Source organism: Amphiura filiformis, chromosome 8 (assembly GCF_039555335.1).
Source record: "Amphiura filiformis chromosome 8, Afil_fr2py, whole genome shotgun sequence".
Lineage (NCBI taxonomy): Eukaryota > Metazoa > Echinodermata > Ophiuroidea > Amphilepidida > Amphiuridae > Amphiura > Amphiura filiformis.
This window is the reverse complement of record NC_092635.1, coordinates 43,391,656-43,418,342: the sequence shown is the minus strand read 5'-3', so window position 1 is coordinate 43,418,342 and position 26,687 is coordinate 43,391,656. Positions and strand designations below refer to the sequence as shown.

At 37.8% G+C, this 26,687-nt stretch overlaps 1 protein-coding gene across 1 annotated transcript; it reads left to right on the top strand.

Moving 5' to 3' along the window:
- Positions 1-9,565: 9,565 nt before the first annotated feature.
- Positions 9,566-24,308, top strand: LOC140159072 (cytochrome P450 18a1-like). The gene is made up of 3 exons (XM_072182403.1): positions 9,566-10,154; positions 19,809-20,768; positions 21,536-24,308. Exons 1-3 carry the CDS (start codon positions 9,773-9,775, stop codon positions 21,715-21,717), a joined length of 1,524 nt encoding a protein of 507 aa, XP_072038504.1. The 5' UTR covers positions 9,566-9,772; the 3' UTR covers positions 21,718-24,308.
- Positions 24,309-26,687: the final 2,379 nt, after the last annotated feature.

The window sequence follows — 26,687 nt, the reverse complement described above, 5'->3', positions numbered from 1 at the left end:
TATTAATCCAATCAGCGATCGAAGTGTCCGCTACGGTCGACTAATCCAATCGATAATAACGCTATTGACATGTACGGGCGGAGCTCCACTGACTGAGTTTTGGGGTCACGGTATTTTTCACTGGTTTGCTGTCATTTACTCATCAAGGCGGTACGTCCACCGTTATTATAAGGACTATGCTAATGATTTAAAGATTGACATGTAGAGAATAAACCATACTTGATTGACAGAAAGTACTAAATTTGTACCTATTACCATGATTACGGTTTCGTGACACCCTCTTGCAAATGTGACCAAGGCAGGGCGGCCCGGTGAAGCAAAATGTGCATTGGAATAACACGGGAGTTTGGATATAGATGGTATATTTCTTTTTCATACAAATGTATGGTACCCCGTTATTAAAGCTTGTACCGGGTTGAAAATTCAGATATTTTGAAAAGAATAAGTAATTGAAACATAGAGAAAGTACTAAAATCACAGCTTTTATACTTTTTCATATATGACGCTTACTAGTTCATCTCCTATATCTACAACACAGCGCTACCAGTAGGGTTCAATTGCCTATTGTGAGTCCCCCTGTGTTGTGTGCATACATGTAGTTAACAATAACTGCATGATTAAAGATGTAATGGGTAATTATTGCTTTATTTTTCTTCTATTAGAATTTGTAGGGAGGATGTCCCCCATGGAAAATTTAGGGAGGACGTGTCCCAAGCCTCCACATACACTTCCACCGCCTATGACAAACTCTACCGGCCACAAAGTTCACTCGAAATTGTTGTTTTACAATCAGCTCTACGCAACAGCGCCACTTAATAAAATATAGCTACAAATTTGCATTTGTGAAAAAGATGGCGTATGGCAACTGTGCCGAAGGATTCAGCCTGGGAAGGATTGCTCTTCTGGTAAAGAGTTGTTCGCTACGAATTCCTCAATCTATTTTAATACCTTTTCAGTGCTTTGATTTTTTTCAACTATACATATAATTTCTCTATTCGGGGGGTGCCCCTGACAAAAAAGGAAAAGAGAAAAGTGCCGCTCTGATAAAAAAAAATGACAGAGAAAATCGGGACTGAGGGCAAAGGAAAAGGGGAAAGGAGCCCCTCAAAAATTTAGCAAAAAAGTGTATACAATGTTTTCTTCATAAAGCCCTTTTTGACAAATTTGAAGACTTTAGGCAGCCTCTTAAAAAAACCCCCGTGTAACCGATAATACATGTATCTCTGTGATATAGTAACATTCGGAGATATGATAGTATTAAGGGTGGTCTTAACCCTGGAATTATGGACAATTTTGGGCCTCATAACTGCTAAATTGTTGGTCTAAAGTAGGTTATAAAAGTATACATATTTAGATTGGCAAAGACTTGATAAATTCATTTGTGAGGTCAAATTTGGGCCAAAATGCTCATTTTTAGCCCACAATCCCCCAATTACCGTTTTTTTGGCCCACTTAACAAAAAATTCTTGGGCCAAAATCTTTTGTTATTAATTTTTAAAAACTAGATAAAATATTTAGGAACAGTTTTTGGTTTTTTTGAAAAATACACATCTATACACTACACAAGTAAACTACATCAACATACCCACACGACACACCTAAATTCACACCACATGCACAAATAAATTCCTCAACAAACTTAAAACACAAATTATTCTATTTTCGCACACACCCCAGTCGCGTAAAGATCATACAATTACTGAAAGTAATGCAGACTTTCTGTGCTCCGGACCTCCGTGGTGAAAGTGCAGTGTCATATAGCGTATAAGGTCGTAAGCACAGTGGTATGGTATATGAAACTATTTGTTTATTTAATTATGTGGAGGCGTTTTCTATTGAAGATCAATGATTGTAAAATATTCGAGTAAAATAATAATTGCTTCAACCCGTGATTGTTTGCAATAATGCCACATCACTTTTAAATGAGTAATTTTAAATGAGTAATAAAATAATTAATCAAATATAAACTACCGGTACCGGAAGTTTACCACTTGAACCCTCCACCACGTCATTTAAATTAAGGGTATTAAATTCCACCCATAAGATTGCAAAGTTATTGCCAGTAACTTTAGAATCAGACTTCATTGAGACATTGGTTGACGAAAATACAGGAAAACGGGTCATCTTTTAGCAAAACATCGAAACAATTATGAAACATTCCCAACAAAGAAAAAGAGAACAATTCCTTCCAAACCCGGGCTTCAAAATCAGTTGATTTGTGTTATTTTTGTACGACCTGAAGCGGGTGCTGTAGTCAAAACTTTGGTCGATCCTTTATCAACTTTAGTTAAAACTTTACGACAGTACAAGCAATAATTGAAATTGTGAATGAACTTAAAAATAAGAATAAAACACATCACAATTATATAATACCAATTATACTTTTATTACACGAATGAATTAAAAAGACAAACATTCTGACACACAAAGATTATAAACCAATGTGCTCATGACGATTCTTTCCTGTTTTTTTTTAATTTAAAGTGATTTTGTTGTTTTTATTTTATTTTATTTTGTTTCTATTTAATTTGATTGGTTTGTTTTATATTATAATGTCTTAATGACAAAATAAGTATACATAATTTACCAATCAGGGACGTATGGAAGAGGGCTAAAAGGCTAATTCACTTGAAATGTCAACACCTGCAGGGTATTTTAATACTTAACATCACCACCAATACCACCACCAGCAGCACAACTATCACCACCACAACCACTATCACCACAACAACCAACCACCATCACCACCACCAGTGTGCCACCAGCACCAGCACCATCGCCAACACCACCACCAGCACTCCCAGCACCACAACCACCACCACCACCACCAATACCACCACCACCACCACCACCACCACCACCACCACCACCACCACTACCACCACCACCAACACAACTACCACCACCACCACAGCAACTATCACCACCACCACCAGTGTGCCACCAGTACCACCACCATCGCCACCACCACCTACACCAACACCACCACCAGCACAACCACCAGCACCACCTCCACCAGCACCGCCACCAATATGCCACAGCATCAGAACCACCACCGCCACCAACATCATCATCAGCAAAAACACCACCAGCACAAACACTACCAGCACAAACACCACCAGCACAAACACCACCAGCACAAACATCACCAGTACAAACACCACCAGTACAAACACCACCAGTACAAACACCACCAGGACAAACACCACCGGCACAAACACCACCGGCTCAAACACCACCGGCACAAACACCACCAGCACAAACACCACCAGTATACAAACACCACCAGCACACACACCACCAGCAGCACCAGAATCACCACTACTACCATCACCACCAGCACCACCAATACCACTACCACCAACACCATCATCACCAGTGGGCACCGCCACCACCAGCACCGCCACCAGTGTGCCACAGCATCAGAATCACCACCGCCACCATCACCACCAATACCACCAATATCACCATCAGCACAAACACCACCAGCACCAACACCACCAACACCATCACCACCACCATCACCACTACTGCCATCACCACCAGCACCACCAATACCACTACCACCACCACCACCACCACCACCACCACCACCACCATCACCATCTGGCACCATCATCATCATCACCACCACCACCAATACCACCACAACTAAAACCGCCACACAGTGACATCGCCCCGATATCTTCATAGTAGAAATCGCCATGGTAGGTTGAATCCACAGCCACCTATGACCATTTTATTCGGACCTTATGAGATGCATATTATTAGCGAAGTGACTTGACTAAGGCTACTGTATAGACGGGGTAATTGATTTCTCGCTCTGTGAGCAAGCTTGTATACGACATTGCGGTCAATGGTTATACTCTCTCCACTTGAGTGAGTGCCGCTATAGCCTGCTGCGCGCTGTAGTCCATATAGGATCAACGCAATATAAAATTGAGAGTTTTGGTCAAATTTTGACGTCAAAGCGCACGGCCAATTTTCAAAGCGCACGCTAACGACTATAATATCTGTTCAACACGTATTTCCAAGTGTATGAGACCACATCTGGTTTCTTGAGAAAAATTCATTTACGGGAGATATTCATCATTTTGTAACCCAGTATCCGAAGATTTTCGTCTGATATCAAAATCGTGCATAGCAATTCACGTTATGGATCCCGTGTATTCATTTTAATGTCTCTGCTGCACCAAATAATTATTAGCCAGGCGATGTCGGTGTGCGCCAGCACCAACACCAGCACAAACACCTCTAGCAACAACAACGATAATAATAATAACATGAACAACAACAACAAAATCAGCAAAAACAACAACACAAAACAAAACGGCTATACCAGAATCAACAGCAACAGTAGATTAAATTATTATCAATTCAACAGAGAATAAATTTATTAAACAACAAAGCTCAAGGCCAGTTCTCAAACTACAAAGCTGGACCTGGACCATGGGGCTTGATACGGTACTATATGCTGCAAAAACCAGTGGCGGCGGGGCGAGCATTACTTATAACTGGGACGTTTGTGCGCGAAGCGTGCGAAGTTCCTGGGGGGGGCACTCCCTATCTGAAATGGCAGGGATGTGCCTCGGCCATGTTAAAAGTAGGGGGCATTCAGGTCAAATGTACAATTACAAAAATATGGGGTCATTCAGTACACTACCTGAAAAAAATGGGGTCATTCGGTATGAAATTTTGAAAAAAGGATGGTCATTGGGGTAACAAAAAGTAAAATGGGAGTCATTGAGTACAGAATTGCCAAAAGAGTATCATTAAGTACACATAAATAAATGCCAAACTGCGTAAAAACAACTTGGCCACCTTGGAAATGTGAAAAATCTCATTATTTCTGGAGGAGAACACAAATACCACCTAAATTTGGGAATTAAAAGGGGGGTCATTGGGTATAGCAGGAAATAGAAAAAGGGGTCATTGAGTACATGAATTTTTTTTTAAAGGGGTCATTGGGTAATAGGTAGGACCATAACACAAAAAAGGGGTCATTGGGTACAAGCCGGTTTGAAAAAGGGGGTCTATCCCGAGGCACATGATGCATATCACTCATGGAAGTGCCCCCCCGGGGCGAAGTTTCACGTTCAGACTATTTTAGCCCAAAATGAAGTTGGAATTTGTTACCTGATAGGCCAGTGCGAGCGAGCAAAATTTTGCAATTTTATCCTTTACTATTTTAGTCCAAAAACACGTCCAAAACACGATATTTTTGGTGCTAAAAAAGATGTAATGGGCAATTACTGCTTTATTTTTCTTCTAATAAAATTTGTAGGGAGGACGTCCCCATGGAAAAATGTAGGGAGTACGTGTCCCATCCTCTGCACTTCCACCGCCTATGACAAACTCTACCGGACACTCATTTTTTAAGTTCATTCGAAGTTGCTGTTGTACATTAATTTAAACCCTGATTTAGTCAGCTCTACGCAACAGCGCCATTTAATAAAATAATAGCTACAAATTTGCATTTGTGAAAAAGATGGCGTATGGCAACTGTGCCGAAAGATTCAGCCTGGGAAGGATTGCTCTTTTGGTAAAGAGTTTTTCACTGTGAATTCCTCAATCTACTGTTCAACTATACACATAATCTCAATTCGGCGGGGGGGTGCCTCTGACAAAAAGGAAAAGATGAAAGTGCCCTCTGATAAAAAAAAAATGAAAGTGAAAATCGGTAGGTCAAAAGAAAAGGAAAAGGAGCCCTCAAAAATTTAGCCAATTTTTTCTCAATAAAGCCCCTTTTGACAAATTTGAAGACTGCGCATAATTATGCAGCCTCTTTAAAAAATCGTGTAACCGATAATACATGACATATCATATCTCTGTGATATATAACACTAGAGATATGATAGTATTAAGGGTGGTCTTAACCCTGGAATTATGGACAATTTTGGGCCTCATAACTGCTAAATTGTTGGTCTAAAGTAGGCTATAAAAGTATACATAATTATTTAGAATGGCAAAGACTTGATAAATTAATTTGTGAGGTCAAATTTGAGCCAAAATGCTCATTTTGGCCCAAAACGGTGTTTTTGGCCCACTTCGTGTTCGTTCAACGTAACAAAAAAATTCTTGGGCCAAATTTTTTTTATTAATTTTTAAAAACTAGATAAAAATATTGTTTTGTCCATATATACACTACACCGGTAAACTCCATCAACATTCCCACACATCACACTTAAATTCACACCACATACACAAATAAATTCCTCAACAAACGTACTAAGAATCAAACTCAAATTATTCTATTTTCGCACACACCCCAGTCGCCGCGTATAAAGATCATACAACAGTACTGAAAGTAATGCAGACTTTCTGTGCTCCGGACCTCCGTGGCGAAAGTGCAGTGTCATATAGCGTAAGGTCGTAAGCACAGTGGTATGGTACATGAATGAATGCTTTAAAACTTTTTGTATATTTAATTATGTGGAGGCGTTTCTTTATTGAAGATCAGTGATTGTAAAATATACGATTTTGCTTCAACCCGTGATTGTTTGTAATAATGCCACATCACTTAGAAATTTTAAATGAGTAATAAAATAATAACTACCGGAAGTCTACCAATGAACCCTCCACCACGTCATTTAAATTAAGGGTATTAAATTCCATCCATATGAATGTAAAGTTATTGCTCAGGGTAACTATAGAGTAAGACTTCATTGAGATATTGGCTAACGAAACGTCGAAAACACTTGAAAAAGGATAATTTTTACCAAAGCATCGAAACAATTGTATAAAACAGTCTCAACAAAGGATATGAGAACAATTCCTTCAAAATTAGTCGATTTGTGTTATTTTGAACGACCTGAAGCGGGAGCTGTTATGTAGTCAAAACTTTACGACAGTACAAACAGAAACTTAAAAATAAGAATAAAACACATCACAATAATATAATACAAATCATACTTTTATTACGCGAGTACGAATGAATTTAAAGACAAACTAAAGACCAAACCACTAATGTAATTGTTGTGCTCATGACGATTTTCTTTTTCGTGTTTATTTTATTTTAATTAAGGTGATTGTTTTTATTTGATTTGATTTCCGTTTCTATTTAATTCGATTGGTTTGTTTTTATATATAATGATTTTAATGACAAAAAGGTATACGTATACATAATTTAACAATCGGGGACGTATATGATTGGGCAAAAAGCTGATATAATTCACTTGAAATGTCAACACCTGTAGGGCCTAGGTATCTGAATACTTTTGAATAAATTAAATTTTTTTTTCAAGCATTGAACACTTGAACACTGCCCGCCTTCAATATGTTCGATGCTGTTAATTCCAATACAAGGAGTCCTAAATTAATTATAGTAAAGAGGCCACTTTAGAGTATTTAGTACAACATCTTTAGATAAAGGCGACAGCCATGTTCAAATGTATTTACTCACTATGATCTCTTCATCAATACCCGGCTGTTATTTCTGAAAATTAGCGTGACCTGGGATATTTGGATTGAAAAATCCATTTTTTTAAAGCAAAAATATCGGTGAGTGCTAAAACAATTTTAACTTTGAAAGTAAAGTAAGTATAAACTTCATATTTGGGGAAAATGCATTATTTTGTTGATCACAAAAACTGCGTTTTCCAAACCAAATATATCTGCTCACGTTACTTTTCAGAAATGACAGCCGGGTAAAATGAAAAGATCAGAGTGAGTAGTTATATTTTAACATGGCTGTCAACTTTGTCTAATATTGCACGACTAAAGCAGATAGACTAATTCGGCCTCTCTACTATATACTATGTTTACCAATTTTAATTTATTGCTTAATACAAAGCGAAATTCTGTGCCTTTTTACACAAATGTGTTAAAACACTCTTCCATGTCTCCAAGGTAACCTCTTATAAAAGGTAACCTTTCTGTGTCTCCATTCTCCAAGGTGTCCTATTATAACTTATTATTGTATTTTTTAGAAATAAAATAAATTAATCTCAAATTAATTGAGTACGTATTCACTCCTGAATGGTATATCCTTTCATTGCATACTTATATGGATTTATTTGGTTTAATGAAAGCGGATGGAATCGGAAGATTGGGACATTTTCATGGATGAAATACTTTAGGTTTCCTAGGAAACTTAACCAAATCGTTTAATCATATACAAAATAGCCCACAACCATGACAACACAATGAAGATATACAGGGTTTCTCAAAATAATAAAAACACGGATTTATAAAAACAAAATTGACACAGGCTTTTAATTACGAACTTACACCAGCCATATTATACGATTTCAGTCAAATTTTAATTTTATTTAATTGCCAAAAAGTATAAAATAATATTAGTAACACATGTCAGGAAAGTTTTCTGGTCAATTTAAGCCAAATTAATGAGGTAAAATGAAAAAAAAAACCCACTTCCAATGCTTACTATTATACTGTCTTGTTTGCTTGTTTGATTTGAAAATGAATACGTGGTGCTTTGTCTTTGTACGTGGTGCTTTGTAAAGTGTGCTGAGGCTACTCATGATCCTACTCATGTTTGTTTGTTTGTTTGTTTATGTTTATTTGTTTTGGTTTGTTTTTTATGTCAAGCCTTAGACATTAACAGCAAGAAATTAACATATCATGTCTTGTAGAAGCTGGTGACAAGTGACTCTCCATATACAATTAACCCTTTTGCTGTATTGTTTTTGTTGTTGTTGATATTGATGTTTTATCTTCTTGTTTTTTTTACTCGTATATATCAATTGCGCAGCTCTAAGATGCCTTTTGAATTTAATAATTAAGGACAGTTGACAAAATTACCACATTTTATCAAAGGATTTAAACACCTGAAAAATAAATAAGAAAGGGACCCAAAATATGAATACTGACCCGGGGCTAATGAGAAGTGTCACCCCCGGTGGGGGAATAATTTTTAATACATTCTTTACTCTTTTTTCTTTCATTTGACACCACTCGGGTGGTCATACCTTCTTGGCATTTGGAGATATGAAAAGGACCCATATGAAAGTTGGGGGAAATATTATATTTATATACTTATCTTTTTTCTCTTTCATTTGACATCACTTGGGGCCATACGTTCATGGCATTTCGAGATATGTCCATTTCAGACCAAAAGGTTAGTCAGTTATATAGTTAGTAAGTAAGTAACATAATAAGGCTGATACCATTTCATGGTTCAGCAAAAACAGTTGTATATGGCATGATGTGTAATGTTCATTAGTTCAAGATTTGATTAAAACCACTGTATCTAACATGTACATTTGAGTTTTAATCAAGATTGCACATCGCAGCTTGTAGTGGGATATTGATTTTGTTGAGATGCGGAGAACATCTCCCGCAAGCTTATGTCGATTGAATTAAACATTAGGAAAGGGGTAGATGTCCGCTTACGAAAACAAGAATACGAACTCTCTTATTTGAAATTCGATATGTTACTGAATTATTTTGATGTATTTTTTGTTTGAAAAGGTTTAATATTTTACGTTTTACGTTTGGATAGTGAAGTTATCACAAGCCAGCCACCAATCTGGACGACACAGGAAACTATCAGACTCAAGCGAAGCGTATCTCATGCAGTTATAGGTTAGGCAGGAACAACGTTTTACTCCTACGTATGTGTTTCCATGGCACGGTATATATTAAATATTGGCGCTCCGTTTGCTTCACTACTCCACCGGATTTGAACGAGCAAGAAGAGTTCTAATATTACAGTACAACCAGGGATGTGAAAACGGGTGCTACTAAATCTGATTCTAATGAACCATAATAAGTCGGGCCTTACACAGTCACTGGTGCCACCGTCGCAATCATGGGATCTGTATTTGCCGAGCTTATTACCGGCTCATCGTTGCAATCTGCTTGCATTTGCATCGCAATTTTTCTCTTCTTAGCCTGGCTAGCGAAGAGAAGTCGACAATACCCTCACCCGCTTCCCCCGGGGCCCTGGGGATTACCGATCTTTGGGTATCTGCCTCAGATGGCTATTGCTGCAAAACGTCACGGACAGGAACCTCACGATGTGTTTGATGTGCTCGCGAAACAATATGGACGTATCTTTAGTTTAAAATTGGGTAATAGACTGGTTGTGGTACTAAACGATTTTGAGACCATCAAACATGCATTTCAGCATCATGATTTAAATGATCGACCGGTGAATACGCTTACAGTTGGAATGAAAAATATTGGAAAAGGTAAGCTTTGTTAAATTTTCCATTTGTGTCTATAGTCTTCTCATATGTTTTTTATTTCGATAAAATAAGCAAGTTTAATATGGTTACAATAACCAATTTTTACTTTCATTAATCAAACCACATGGACATTGTGTGGCTTTTAGTTATCATGGTTATTGGATTTTGTAATACAGAAATTGCACCTTTATACCAAACTTCTGTACCCAAATTTCCGGTTCACTGGCACCAACTTGAAGAAGACTTTGTACTGTGGACGGGACAAGGTCCAGTCAAAATGTTTGACCTGGACGTTTAAATTCTAATTATCAAAATACCAACACGGCCGAAATTGTAGTGCTGATGTTACACTCTTAAAACGATATATTCATTTTTGAATAGAAACTTGTCAAATTTGACAAGGGTAACTATTTTTTTCTTCAAATTTACTCGGATATTCTCATCAAAATGACAAGAATCTATTCAAATTTGATAAGTTGCCTTGTTATTTAAAATTGCGATTTTGTTAATTATTATAGAATGATTAGATTCTTGTCAAGTTATCAGAGGGGGACTTAACAGAATCTTGTCAAAATTAAATGGTCAATCTTGTAAAATAGTGAGTTGGAGATCTTGTCAATTTGAATAATACCTATACTTGTAAAAAATAAAACGGAAACTATTCATTTTGATACGATTGTCGGTTCAAAGTGATAATACTGACTAAATCAAAATCAAAACGAATAGTTACGGGATCAAAAATAAATGAGCAGGGATTCTATTCAGAAAATTAATAGTATGAAATTAGAGTGTAGGTATTATAGAAAAATTCTGGTATAAACACTAATGGAAGTACGTATATATCTTATAAATTCTATTTGTAAATATTATTTGCGTCTTAAAACATCCACTTTTTGGATATAGACCTAAATATCACAACAGCAAACATAACTCAAGGATAAGAAAACGAAAGAAAACATTATTGGTAATATGCAATCTTTATTTGCAATAACACTACGGGTGTGTTCACAAAATACATAAACGTCAAGAACAATTTTCTTCTTATGACGTGTATTAATGATGATATAGCGCATTCCATAATGCATTTTCACCGCGTGAAATATTTCATTATCGATGACCGTGATTTTGGTATACCTCAATTTTGCCAAAATTGTTGCTTTCATTAAAGGAAATCAAGCAAAAAGTTGAGATAATACGTTGGTACGTCATACTCGTATGGATATCGTTAATTGTAAATTGAGGTTCGCCGTGTTCACGATGCATAAATAAACCCTTGTGTGTATTTGTTAGTGTAACTAATATACTAAAAGGAATTTTTGAACCTTTACCTGAATAGGACCGCCAACCATCTAATCTTTATACGTGTACACCAGAAAACAAATATGGTTTCTTGCGATGTGCAAATATAAGATGCACTACCAAAATAGCATCAAAAACAGAATTTATTTTCAACACGGACTCAAAAATGTCCAGATTTGAAATCAAAACAAAAAATTACCTAAAAATTGCAATTTATTTTGATCATATAAAAATGAAAAAAAGTTTATATTTTTAAAGGACAGACATGTAATCAGCCTAAAACAGGCTTGTCGCAGTCTAAAAAGTTCATTGCTTATTGTAAAATATGTAGACTTGGCACAAATCTTTGCAATTACCGTACTCTAAAGAATTTAATGGTGTGCGTAGCGTATTAAAAGCAAGTGAAGGGGGGGGGGGGGGTGAAATGGGCAAGCTTCCACACCGGAAATGCAAACTTGTGCAACTCGTATAGTGCAGAATTTAAACTCATTGAATTGAAGCACAATCTGCATTTTGGTGGTTTTGTTTTGCTTTCAAATATAATGCATGATTATAATTATTTGCAATCAGACTGACATAATATTTTTCAGTTGGAAAATTAAAATTTATTTTGATACGGTTGTGGAGGTCGCGGCTGCCGAATTCAGCTCCATGACAAAGTGTATGAATATGGACGTGATATCAGATAGGATAACCATTATAAAAGCCTGTTAAATTCCATGTTCATGATGGATTTACGGACATTTGGAAGTCTGCTATAGGCATGTGAGTATTATAAACTAGGATCGTGTAGGGGTATGACAGGGCTGAACACAAATATTTGGTAAGCTTATAGGTTTCTGACCCCCCCCTTATAAATGCTATTTAGATGAATAATAGCTTGCCATAGCAATGTGAAATCGAGTGCATAATGAGCATATCTGCTAAATACGCACAATTTAAGGGTTCAACATGCCGCGCGTAATGTTTGCAACAAAAAAAAGGTGCTGCGTCATTCTGTAGAAAACACGCACAATTTTACGGCTCAACATGCCGCGTAATGTTGCGACTCGTTCAAAGGTGCTGCGTCATTCTGTAGAAAATACGCACAATTTTACGGTTCAACACGCCGCGTAATGTTACGACTCTTTTAAAGGTGCTGCGTCATTCTGTAGAAAATACGCGCAATTTTACGGTCTAACATGCCGCGTAATGTTACGACTCGTTTAAAGGTGCTGCGTCATTCTGTAGAAAATATGCACAATTTTACGGTTCAACATGCCGCGTAATGTTACGACTCGTTTAAAGGTGCTTCGTCATTCTGTAGAAAATACGCACAATTTTACGGTTCAACATGCCGCATAATGTTACGACTCGGAAAACATTGACGTACCAGTCATTGGCAAAAGGCCTGTGGATTTACCACAAAAACCACACACAGTCAGAGTGACAATTATTTAAAAATGAGTGCAAATTTGCCACAAAATTTCAAAGTCATTGACTTTCCCATTATATCAGTATTAGCTTTGTTATGTAATAGCCAACATGAACTCTAGCCACTTCACACCTTTTTGTGCAGTGTCAACACACAGATACATGTCATTGTTTATATAGCCCTATTATATAGCCAGGCAATATGCAGCCATGCATACATGTACCTGTGAGATGCATGGAACAATGTTTTATACAGGGGGGGTGTAATCCTAACTCTAGAGCATTGAGCCCTAAATCTAAACCCTAACCTAAATCATAACCCTACACTCTAACTCTATGACATAACCCTAAATCTAAACCCTAACCCTAAATCATAATTTCAAACCCGAACCTTATGTCTTATAGCCAGAACTCTAGACCTAGTAGCCTAAATCATCAAAATCTGTTGCAATTTGCAGATGTATTTTTTTCTCCATTTTCTCCCCTTTTTTAATTTAAGAAAAAAAGTGGATTTTTTTAAGTCCATGTCGAGAATAATCCCTGTTCAAACCGTATTGCGCAGTTCAACAGCATTAATTCAATAGCTATAGCTCTAGGATGACCTCAAGTTTTTCAGGATGAGTTTTTGTACCCATATGCATTCAAAGGTCATTTCATGAGTATGCAAGCATATTGGGGTTAAAGAACTCTGTCGTGATGCACGAGGTTGTTTGAGACCCTACTGACGATGAAGTGAGGAATTAAATCTTGTTAGAATATAGTTTCCGTTTCTCGTATTTTATATAGGACAATGACATACTTATAGCACTGTGACATAGACTAAACTCAGTTACATTGTAGTACCTGCTATACTATACCACAACCTTAAAGACACTATACCATTTTTTTCAACCTGATGTGGCAGTGACGTCAGTGCGCATTTTATTGGGCGCAGTCTCAAATTGTTCGCTCAATTAAAGACACCGCATAGAAAGAAACAGCTGCTTCAACGCGTTGACGTCACTGCCACATCAGACAAGCGGCTACGGGACGCCAGGTGGCCCGGTATTTTCTTGTCAACCCTAACCCTAACCCTAACCCTAACCCTAACCCTAACCCTAACCCTAACCCTAACCCTAACCCTAACCCTAACCCTTACCCTAACCCTAACCCTAACCCTAACCCTAACCCTAACCCTAACCCTAACCCTAACCCTAACCCTAACCACCCAGTTAGATGTCGATTAACAGGATAGCGGTCAACGAATTATGCTTACTGTGTAACAACAAGCTGGCGTCCCGTAGCCGGCCGCTTCTCATATCAGGGTGAAAATGGTATAGTGCCTTTAAGGTTGTAGTAATAAACAAACAGGTGATACAATGTAAGTTATGTAACTAAGTTTATTCTGTTACAGTGTTAAATATATTTGATTCGCTAAATTAAAAAAAATCATCCAAAATCAAATTTTACATTCATTGCAAGTAATAAGTGTGCTATTATTGCAAATGATCGAAATTGACTCAATAATATGAAGGATAAATTTTTTGTCAAAAAGTGTTTATTCGTACAGACACTTGCAGCAACACACAATTGCGTGACGCTTCACAATAACCCCCTGAGCACTACCTGCCGCTCTAACATTGCCTCTGATTGGTCAATTACGTGATATTTTCACTTTAATCACCAATCAGAATGGAGCTTTGCAAATAATTCACCCCAATTTTTTGCGTGGTGAAATCATTCTAATAATGTTGCTGATTGGTGCAATTGATAATGAAAACTTCTTTTTGGCCAATCGGCAGGTAGTTCTCATGGGGTTAACATTGCTGTTTTCTTCCTTTCTTAACAATTTTTCACTTCAAAAGCTATTTTTATTGAAAATTTTTATAGAATTATCGGTTCACTACAAGCAATAAAATATATTTTCACGAAGATCACTGACAGTGCCCCGGGATATAGTACCTTTAATTGAATTGATAGAATTACCGAAGAACGGAAGCAATGGTTACCAAGATCTGATATTAGTGATGTTTTTATCTATCTGTCCCGTTGTCTATTATGGGTTATAGGAAATGTCGTTAGGCTCCTGTAAACATTAATACAAGCGTATCAATAATTAACAAACAAAATAAATAATAAACCTCAAATATAAATTGCTGCTTTTAAAATACACATTTTGATGATAGTCCATCCAATATTATTTCAATACTGGCAGAAAAGTGGCTGTATCTTTCGTGTAAGAAAGCACAAAACAAATCCTAACTCTAATCTTAACCCAAACCCTAACCCTAACCCTAACCCTAAATCCTAACCCTAAATCCTAACCGTAGCCCTATTATCATTTCGAGCTCTCTTACGCGAAGCATAAACCGAAAAGGGTTCCATGAAACTAGGCAATTATTTCTTGCACGGCATTATTTGAATGCCATACAGTATTGTAGGTTCTCTAATGCTCAATTATTCAGTTAGCATGCTGAGTTTTGAAGCATGAGATCGACAGTAATTGGAGCTATTAATGTCATCCAGCTCAAAGGATGTCAACCTGATCTCATTTTATCTATTGAGAGACTTGCATGAAATATACCATACCGTAACTATATGTGGTTGCACTAACAATTCTGATTTTTTTAAATTTCATGTTCTGATATTTGAGATAATTAACTGTTAATAAACAACAAAACAAGAGTCCCCAGTCAGAACTTTGAACACAACTAATATTAAAAGCAATCGAATTTTATTTCATGTCCTGATATTAGAGATAACTGTTAATGGGTCAAATAGCTGAGGTAGTTCACTACCTCAGGCGGTTTTGAGATGCAATCTCTTGTCTCCGACGGAAGGGCGTTTCATAATAGTTAATACTCTATGGATACGGTCAGTGAACACAAGCAGGGAGTCCTGAGACCTGTACAACTTACCACATCTGGTTGGAGACGGAAGTGGTAAGAGTGAAGGGCGTTGATAAAATGATTTCTCATTATTATACAGCGGCCACAAGACAACTGTGAGAAGGTAAACTCCTTTGTTAAACCATTCTGTAGGAGTTGCGACCGCAGAATTAAGCAGCAAAAGAAAAACTATGACAGCAAACCTAAACTACACTAGGGTTAGAGTCCCTACAAAAACACCAACTCCTGGAGCTGACACGGATTCTGAGAAATCGAATGATGGCTTGTCCTCAAAGCCGCAAGGAAGGGACAAGGCTGACATATGTGGAAGCAAAAGGAGCAACCTTATGAACTGCAAGAAAATTGTCACAATCTCCACCATGAATGTGAGGACCATCAGAGAACAAAGATGCAGTGAGGAACTAGTGTGCAGCTTGATGGCATACAACATAGACATCCTGGGGATACAGGAACATCGTATAGTCCATAAGGAACCAGTCAGATATGAGAACATCCTTGGCCAGACGCTAATTACAACTTCAGCTGTCAGAAATAGAGCAGGTGCAGCAACTGGCGGAGTTGGCATCGTTCTCAGTTCTAGTGCAAAAAGCTCACTAGCTAGCGTGACACAACACACAGACCGTATCCTGGCTGCCAACTTTCAGGGTAACCCAGCAACAACAGTAATAGTTACCTATTGTCCAACTAACGTGGACAATGAAGACAACATTGAAGCACACTATGACAACTTAAGAAGAGCCATTGATTCCATCCCAGCTCACAATGTCCTTGTTATAGTAGGAGACTTCAATGGCAGAGTTGGAACTGGAGATGTAAATTATACCTATCATGACACAACCAACAGAAATGGAAAGTATATGGTAGATTTGGCAATAGAGAAAAACCTCATAATTGCTAATACCTACTTCCGAAAGAGGAATGGAAAGCTGTGGACGTACATGAGCCCTACGGGAAGCAAATATCAACTGGACTATGTTCTGATTCGGAAAAAGTGGAAGAACAGCTTGCTGAACGCTGAAGCGTATAGCACCTTTTCCAGCATAGGATCTGATCATAGGATCGTTACTGCAAGGATCAGGCTAAGTCTAAGAAAGAGCAAGGCTTTGTCAAGAAAGAAACACTACGACTGGAGGGTACTGTGTTCAAACAACAAGTTACAGCAGCAATACGCAATTGAGGTACGCAACAGATTCCAGCCTCTAGAAGACATCAATGAAAATGCAACCGAGCGATATGAGAGATTCATAAGCGCCACTGCAGAAGCAACAGAGAAGATCATCCCTGTTAGAAAGAAAATCAGGAAGGCGTGCTTCTCAAGTGATCACAGAGTAACAACAGCAAGACAGAAAATCAAGAAGGCTTATGAGACATATCAAGAATGCACAACCGAAGACAACAGGCTCAGTTATAATCAGGCTAAGTCTGATCTAGCAGGAGCCTATAATCAGGCAATAGAGGATGATCTCAACATCAAGCTGAGAGAAGTTGAAATGGCTCATGACAACTGTAAACACAGTCAGAGTTGGAGACTGATTAACGACATTACAGGAAGAAAATCGTCAATGAGGGGCCAGCTGAAAGGAGACACTCAGATGGAAAGGGTTAGCAACTGGTATCATCACTTCAAAGACCTACTAGGAAGTTGCCCAGATATAGAGGGAGAAGATGATACGATAGAGCCCATCACAGATGATCTCACGATTGAGGTTGGTCCTTTTAGCCATGAAGAATACACAAAGGCAAAGACAGCAATAGCAGAAGGAAAGAGTAGTGGAGAAGACGACATCCCACCAGAAGTCTTAAAGAGATGTGACCTGGATGACCTGGTGCTAGGATTTTGCAACGATGCATTGCTGAAAGAAAGAATGCCTGATCAGTGGTCTATTCTTAACATAATCCCAATACCTAAGTCAGGAGACCTAAGCCAAGGAGATAATTACCGTGGCATCAGCCTTTCCTCAATAGTGGCCAAAACCTTCAATAGGTTGATACTCAACAGGATAAGACCCAAAGTTGACGTACTTCTGAGAAACAACCAGAATGGCTTCAGAGTGGGAAGAACTACTGTCAGCCACATACTGGCTCTTAGAAGGATACTAGAAGGAGTGAAGGCCAAAAATCTACCAGCCATTATAACATTCATTGACTTCCGAAAAGCCTTCGACACTATTCACCGAGGCAAGATGCTACAAATCCTCAGAGCCTATGGGATACCAAAACAACTTGTGGATGCCATTGGCAGGACGTACAAGAAAACCAGAGCCAAAGTGATCTCCCTGATGGTGAAACTGAGCTGTTTGACATCGTAGCCGGCGTTCTACAAGGAGATACTCTTGCCCCGTATTTGTTTGTGATAGTGCTTGACTATGCCTTGAGAATGGCTATAGATGGCAAGGAAGAAGCGCGCTAGGATTCCAGCTTGAAAGGCGAAAAAGCAGACGAGTTGGGCCAGAAGTGGTAACCGACCTGGACTTCGCTGATGACATCGCCCTATTGTCAGAAGAAATAAAACAAGCTCAGGAACTGCTACAAAGGGTAGAAGCATCAGTCGGAAGAGTCGGCTTAAAGATGAATGCCACCAAGACAAAGTTCATGTCCTTTAACCAAGAACAGCAAGTTAACATCTGCACAAATAATGGTACAAAGCTAGATGAGGTGAAAGACTTCAAATATCTAGGAGCATGGATGGCTAGCACTGAGCATGATGTCAAAACACGCAAGGCAGCCGCTTGGAGAGCATGCAACAGCCTAAGTAAGATCTGGAAGTCTGCTCTACCAAAGAGTTTCAAACTGCGGGTCTTCAGTGCAACAGTTGAGTCTGTGTTAACGTACGGATGTGAAGCCTGGACCATAACTCCCAAACTAGCTAAAGAGCTGGATGGCTGTTACACCTGTATGCTAAGGGCAGTGTACAACATCCATTGAAACAGCACATAACCAACAAAGAGTTGTATGGAGACCTCCCAAGGCTCTCAGAGAAGATCAGAGAAAGGAGAACACGCTTCGCTGGCTTCAGGAGCAAGAGTGAACCTGTCGCCAAGAGTGAACCTGTCGCCAACCTGATAAACTGGGCACCCAAACATGGTACAAGAAACCCTGGTAGACCACCCCTTACATATGTAGATGTACTCAAGCAAGACACTGGACTGGAAGCATCTGACCTGGGAACGGCGATGCAGGACAGGAGGATATGGAGAGCTGTCGTGGTTCGGGAAAACCACCCGAAATAAGCAAGCAAGCAAGTAAGCAAGTTAATAAACAACAAAACAAGAGTCCCCAGTCAGAACTTTGAACACAACTAGTAATATTAAAAGCAATCGAATTTTATTTCATGTCCTGATATTAGAGATAATTAACTGTTAATAAACAACAAAACAAGAGTCCCCAGTCAGAACTTTGAGAACAACTAGTAATATTAAATGCAATCGAATTTTATTTCATGTCCTGATATTAGAGATAATTAACTGTTAATAAACAACAAAACAAGAGTCCCCAGTCAGAACTTTGAACACAACTAATATTAAAAGCAATCAAATTTTATTTCATGTCCTGATATTAGAGATAACTGTTAATAAACAACAAAACAAGAGTCCCCAGTCAGAACTTTGAACACAACTAGTAATATTAAAAGCAATCGAATTTATAATGTGTTGTAAAGCTCTTTGTATATGAAAAGGTGCACAATAAACGGTGCTTATTATCCATATTATTATTATCGTTTTTTAACCTGATTTAAATTAAAAAAAATAACGATTGATTGAATGAAATTTGGTTCAATTTGAAAAGTTGCAAACAAACAGGTTGCACGGTGTGAAATTGCATTCTATAACATGTTCCACACACCTGTATTGAGGGGCGGTCAGCGTGTTTCATCGATCTGTAAGAACCAACTGACTGCGGTAATTTCAATTAACTTGCTACACTCTTTATTAGAGAAAATAATGCATTGCATTCCATAACATCACCGACAACTGCTACAGTTAAGAATATAACTTGCTCAATTCTTGGTTTACAGCCGTCTCACAATCTGCTTTTATTTTTTGTCACATATTTACAGGAGTTGGATATTCAAACGGTGAACAATGGAAGGAACTTCGCCGCTTTACTTTCACAATCTTCAGAAAAGTTGGCGTAGGGAAGACAACATTCGAACAAAAGATCATCGAAGAAGCCCAAAGCTTCATCACCGAAATCTCTCAAGTAAAAGGTGCTCCGTTTGACTTCCACGAACAGGTGGAATATGCTACGACGAATGTCATAAGTTCTATCCTCTTAGGGAAACGATTTGACTATGCGGACAAAGAGCTTAAACGACAACTGGATCTGCAGCATCGGAACACCAACCTCATCGGTCGTGGTGGCATTCTGTTATTCATGCCAGTGATGCAGATATTTGCCGCTAAAGCTAGGGACGAATACGTCGCCAATTTGCTAGAGATCTTAAACTTCCACGAAGAGATCGTCAAAGAACATATAAAGACATTTGACGCCAATGATCTTAGAAATTTCATTGATGAGTACCTCCTGCAAATGCAGAAGAACAAGGAAGACGGCATTGAATCTAATCTTACCTACAAGAACCTGGTCATGACACTCGGTAACATCTTCTTTGCCGCAACAGGTACTGCCTGCGAGGTTCTCACCTGGATGTGTACGTTTGTGACAGCTTATCCTGATATTCAGAAAAGAATACACGACGAGATTGATGGCGCGGTTGGTCCTGGACGGCTTCCACGTCTGTCAGATCGAAGCCAGATGCCATACACTCAAGCTGTGATGTGGGAATCGATGCGGTTGGGAACAATTCAGCCAATTGGGCTGCCGCACGTGGCAGCTTGTGATACGTCTTTACTTGGACATACGATACCTAAAGGAAGCATACTTATGCCTAATATTTGGGCTGTTCATCATGATTCAAAACTTTGGACTGATCCTGAGACGTTCAATCCGGATAGGTTCTTAAGTCCTGAAGGAAAGTTGATATCGAGACCTGAACAGCTGATCCCGTTTGGAATAGGTAAGTGTTGAGAATGGTGACAAAGATGAGACCATGTTAAATTAGTAACATTGTGATATAAAAGAGTTTAAATGTTTCAACCCGTAAATGTTAGAATGAAAGTTCATCTGTGTTGGTATAGAGAATATTATTTGTTATTATTGTAAATAAATTAAGACGTGTTTCAAATTGTCGGTCACATGTTTGACCTTCATCAGGAGACCGGCAGCCCGGGCCGGCAGCCCAGGTTAGGGACCAGCGACCTTTCGGACACTTGACCACACCCCAAAAATACACCCTTGGTAACATGTACTTTACTACCAACAAATTCATGTCGCTGCGATGGGCTCACCGGTATCCCCAATGGTCGTCTACATATGCACGGAACACTTAGAACAGGGAATCATAACCCCGCATCCCATTTTGTGCTGGCTCCGTTATGTCGACGATACGCATACAAAGTTAAACATGATATCAAGTTGGCACTCGCATTTCAGCAGATGTTACTGCATTATACATCAGGAAACATGAACCAGTTTTTGAATTTTCAATCAAAATCCCATTTAGAGAAAACTATGTGTGGTTCAGCAGACCTTATACCACAGAGCGATATCTTAGCTGAGAATCACCAAGTTTCTTCAAACAAAGATAGCATGATACAAGCTTGTCTAGTACAAATTCCTCTCAAAGTTGTTCCCGCCGCAGTTCCTCAGCCTAAATCTGAGCTACGTCTTTAAAAATGTCATACAATTTAACACTTAACTTTTTCATTGTTTTCCTATTATCAGGTCGTCGTATGTGTCTGGGTGAGCAACTAGCCCGATCAGAACTCTTTATCATCTTCTCTCATTTATTACACCGGTTTACTTTCACCACTCCTGAAAACGATCCACCTATTCAAACTAAAGGAGTCTTTTCTCTTAATTACATCGCAGCACCGTTTAGAGTTTGCGCAAATGAACGTCACTAAAATGGAAGAGAATGCTTGCCAGAAATATATTATCTGAGTGGTCAGACGAGTCATTGGATATAGCAGCTTGTGAAACATCATTTCTAAGGAATTATTGAGATATTCGTCGTCAATTATCTGCTTTATTTAATCATCAGCCCTTACAAATATGTTGCACGTCGAAAGGAAGCAGATGATCAGATGAAAATCGTTATGAATTCGGCAGACGGTCGAATCCGGATTCGTCTTTTTGATTTTAATAAAGAGGGCGCCATATAAATTTCGTAACGGTGATAATTGTCGACCGTACTGCGCTGTACCGTTAGCTAACCAATGATATCGAGGCTAGGCGAAGGAGCATTGCGATTTCAATATAGCTAACTATTGTAGCTAACCCTGTATGCCGCACTCTTCGCTTACTTATCACGCTGAACACCGGTAAAAATTGATATTCTGCCATCTAGAGCTAAAGCTTTGATCTCTCGAAGCGTAACATAAATTTAACAAAAGATGAATACGGATTCGGCTGTTTGCCAAACTTATGACAATATTAATGGTCATTGAACTATCATTGGTCATCCGCGACATGATCACAGGAATTTTGTCAGAAACTCGTGACTTGTTTGGTTGACAGAAGGTTAAGTGGGAAGATGGTGCAAACTAACTGCAAAGACGTTTATCATTTCTAATTATCTTGCTGTTTTGCAATGATCCTGTCATCCTGATATATTCGTACGGACTAGGACAAACAGAAAGTACATTTCCACACACCAACTCAAAATATGTATAGAGGACCATAAACAGTAAGCATAAAAATATAATTTATATTATACATGAATATAGCCTACAGCTCATTCTAGATGAGATGTGTTTTATAAATTTGTTACATTGATCAGGGTATTGTTTTTAAAGTGCTAATGCAAAAAGCTTTAGCATTAGCCTTTGTAAACTCGTATTCGTGTTGTGACAACGTTATTTCGGACGTTGATTTGCAGATGTTGATATAACATCATTACGACGTTGTTTCGACGTCAAGTTGCGAACGTATTATTCAAACGTCCCTATTATTAAAAGTCAGGTCGAACGTTGTAACAACGTATGAACAACAGATAGTTAAATTCATACATGTTTAAGACGTAAATACCACGTTATTACCGAATGTTTCAAAAAGGCTTTTTAAAATAATGCCCAGGTACGTTAAAATAACGTTGTGAATACGTCACTGTGCGACGTTACCTTATTACAACCTAAGTATAACGTCAGCGAACGTCGTGAAAACGTAGTGTTTTTGGCTGTGTATTCTGCACAGAAATATCCACCTTAAATTACCTGCCTGGTTTCAGTTTATGTAATAGGTGCAGGGTTTAACTTTTTTACAATAATTGTATTGTTTTGATGACCTTCCGAGACTGAAACAATGACCATAATTATAGTCTTCCTCGTGAAAGGTAGATAAGAATCAAGTATTACACCTGCAGCTTTACGTGCAATATGTGAGGCATGCAATTTCCTGAATTGTTATTTGGTTTCGACAATAATCGGAAACCGTTTTCAAAATCCCAGGTATACCTAGCACATGTGCTTAGAGTGAAGGTTATTATTGTCTGTTTAATAAAATAAACAATAAGAAACATTGTCCAAGTTTTGACCTCCGTTTGTTTGACACTCCACTAATGTTCGACGCGGTAAACCTTTTAACTCGAAGGCCCGCTACATACATTTTATTGGATGTAAAATATTTGATGCAACATATTCCTAATTTTAATTCTATTTACAGTCATATGCATATTTAACTTGTAACGAATGTTTAATGACGTAACATCAATAATGTATTTCCACTAGACATTCTGCATCAAAATATACTTGATATTAAGTCAAAAAACATTCGTTAGAAGATACAAATGAATTGAAATAGATTGAATAATGAATACTTGTTGAACGAATAATATTCAATTTGGAGTGAGTATTTGTTACAGTGGTATTAAGTAATCTGGTCTTTGCTGTTGAATGGTTCAAGAGGTGATTATCGTGTCGAACAGTTAGTGGCGGATTCAATGATGTAGCTCTATACAGGCGCAGTACCTCAACCAGCCTATATTTTGAATTAAACCATCGCAGCCAGGATCAACTCCCTGCGTTTCGTATAGATAGACTGATACAATTAGTAGCAAGTTTCTTGTCCAGTAGTATAGTAGCTCAATATTTCCATAAGAACAAAAGTACTTATATTTTGTGGAAGTCAATAATATTAAACGCAAAAGAGTGGATGTGGCCGGGCGTTGGGGTGGGCGGGTGTGTGAACTTCGGAGTGTGTGATGCGAATGCGTGTGGGGGTGGGTATACGTGAGACATCATAACAGGATTTTTCCAGCAGATGCCAAGTTGCCAAGTCTTTTAATTGGCGTTAAGGCCTTTACACAGACTTGAGTAACATATCTTTGCAATCATGGCGCAACTTTGAAATCTTTAACCATGATAACCATATCGACTTCCTTCCTTGTTGACGTGGAATAGGATATCAAATCTAAGTCGGGTATTCTTGGCAAATAAAAACATTTTGGTAACAAAATTAGTTACGCTTTATTTAAGAAGTAAAAGTTTGCCAGGAATGTGTATAATAAATAGTCATACAGTGATATATGACATGTAAAAAGATATACAAATGTACAAAAATTGTATAGAGAAATACTTTTATTGTATTATAACAAAACAATAAGTTTATTCATGTATAATAATTAGTATTTACTCCTTTATACCACTACGATATTTTAGTTATTTACTGTAAAAGATGATTTATGATTGTACATAATACCTCAGTACTGTTTAGAAACCAAATGTTTATAAATATCTAATAAAAGCATATATTTACTCTTTGACTTCGATCTCATTGTAATTTAATTATTTTTATGTTTTTTTAACGTCTTATTTAACTTGGGTGCATTTGTATAACCTGGGTAGATTATTCAGTGTCGAAACCCTGCTCTCCCATAATCTCCAGGGGTCACGGTGCATGGGATGTACAAACAGTCAGGCATTACCCTGATTGGAAACTGACTCCGAGGTCGTTAATACACTGCATTGCCCCACAATTCAAATGGAGTAATGGAGAGAGCGGATAATTGAATATGAATCTCCCCAGCCGGGGATCGAACAGGAAACTTCCTGCACCAGAGTCAAAGAACATACTGGGCCACGCCAGTCATTATACCCAGTCGCGAGCGATTGAGATCTGACCAGTATGTTGGGTCGAATCATGTTGCTTTATAAGAATGAACCATTTCATTCATTGGTCAAGAATATATTGCTTACAGCAAGCGACTACGGTATAAATTCAGCTTTATCATTCATGAAAATTTCATCTGCGTTGGTATCATAGATATGGTATTATTGAATGATAAAAGTTTTAAAGATTAAAACTTTTGATCCAAACACAAGAAATAATTTTTACGTCGGATTTATCGTGTGTTCATGATGTTGTCAACATTTGGTTTATCCTTAGTATAAGAGAGCACGAAATACTAATAGGATTAAAGTTAGGGTTAGGGTTAGGATTTAGGGTTAGGGTAGGATTAGGGTTAGGATTAGAGTTCGGATTTATATACCTGCTGCTTTTGCTTTCGAATTTTTGTGAAAAATGACACAAAAATGTCAAGTGATTAGGGTATAAATTCAGTTATTCTGGTCCGGTGTTGCCGTTATAATTGCGCACGAAGCGCGAAAAGTTAATTAATTGTAGGGTAGCTCAAAAGTTTTCAATAGGGTAGCTCAAAACTAAGCCAGGTCAGTTTTCGATTTTACATTGGGGAGGGTGTGGCACTTTCTTTTGGGGTTGGTTTTATGGGGGGGGGGGTGACATTTTCTTTTGGAATTGAGTTAGCAAACCAACTCATAGGGGTGGGTTCACCCCGCGCAGACCACACAAGCGTACGCATAAATATTTTGACATCGCTAGTAAACGTTTGTAAAACGTTTGATGAAAGCAGTTGTGATGAAATCACATATCGTTAGGGACGCACCATTTGATACTCAGGGGGGAGTAGGAAGTTTTTCAACAAAAAAAAACTTCCCCCACTACATGAGCAAAAAAAAACTTTCCCCCCCAACACTAAAAAAAAAAAAAAACCTTCCCCCATCTGTGTATAAATGCATGAAATAAAAAAACAAAAACTTGCCGCCTTCGGCGGCGAAAAAAAATTTCTTCCCCCGACCCCAACTTCCTACCCCCCCTGAGTATCTAATGGTGCGTCCCTTAAATGTCGAACAGTGTACTATTGAACAAGGAAACGTGCTGAAACATCTGGATATATTATTGTATTGTCTCATTCATTTATTCTTGATAATCCTTTCATAAATGTCAGAACACATAACAGATGCAATAAATGGTAAGCAAATTATACCATGCTTCCATACATGTAGATATGTGGTTAATTTTATTCTCATAGTACAGAATTAAAGGTACTAGGTACAAAGTAAAGGATAAGTCATAAAAACTATCAGTATTTTTTCTTTTGAAAAATATTGCAAAAAGGAAAGCGTTTAAATGTCGGGTTATATAAAGGGCATACAACGTTTTCATAACATTCAAAAACGTTGTTTGATAACTTACTGCAAATATTCTAACATAATGTTATTTAAAGGTTGACAAAATATTTGCCAACAAATGTTTGCAAAAATATTTTACAATAACATTATGAAAACATTTACAAAATATTTTTATTGTGTGTTTTCAAACAAAACGTTTTCTTGACCTTTATATAACCCGATATTTAATATTATTAAAATATTTTTACCAAAATCCAAAATATAACCTGTTTAAATGTTTTAAAAACGTTTTTGTGTTTGCTGGGAAATTAACTTTTAATAAATCATGTTAATTATTGCGTGACATACCATAACAATAGCACAAAATGTTACAACTCTATAAAAAAAATCTTCAGAGCATATTTTTACCTCTCAATATATACATAAAAATTAAAATAATATTTTTATAA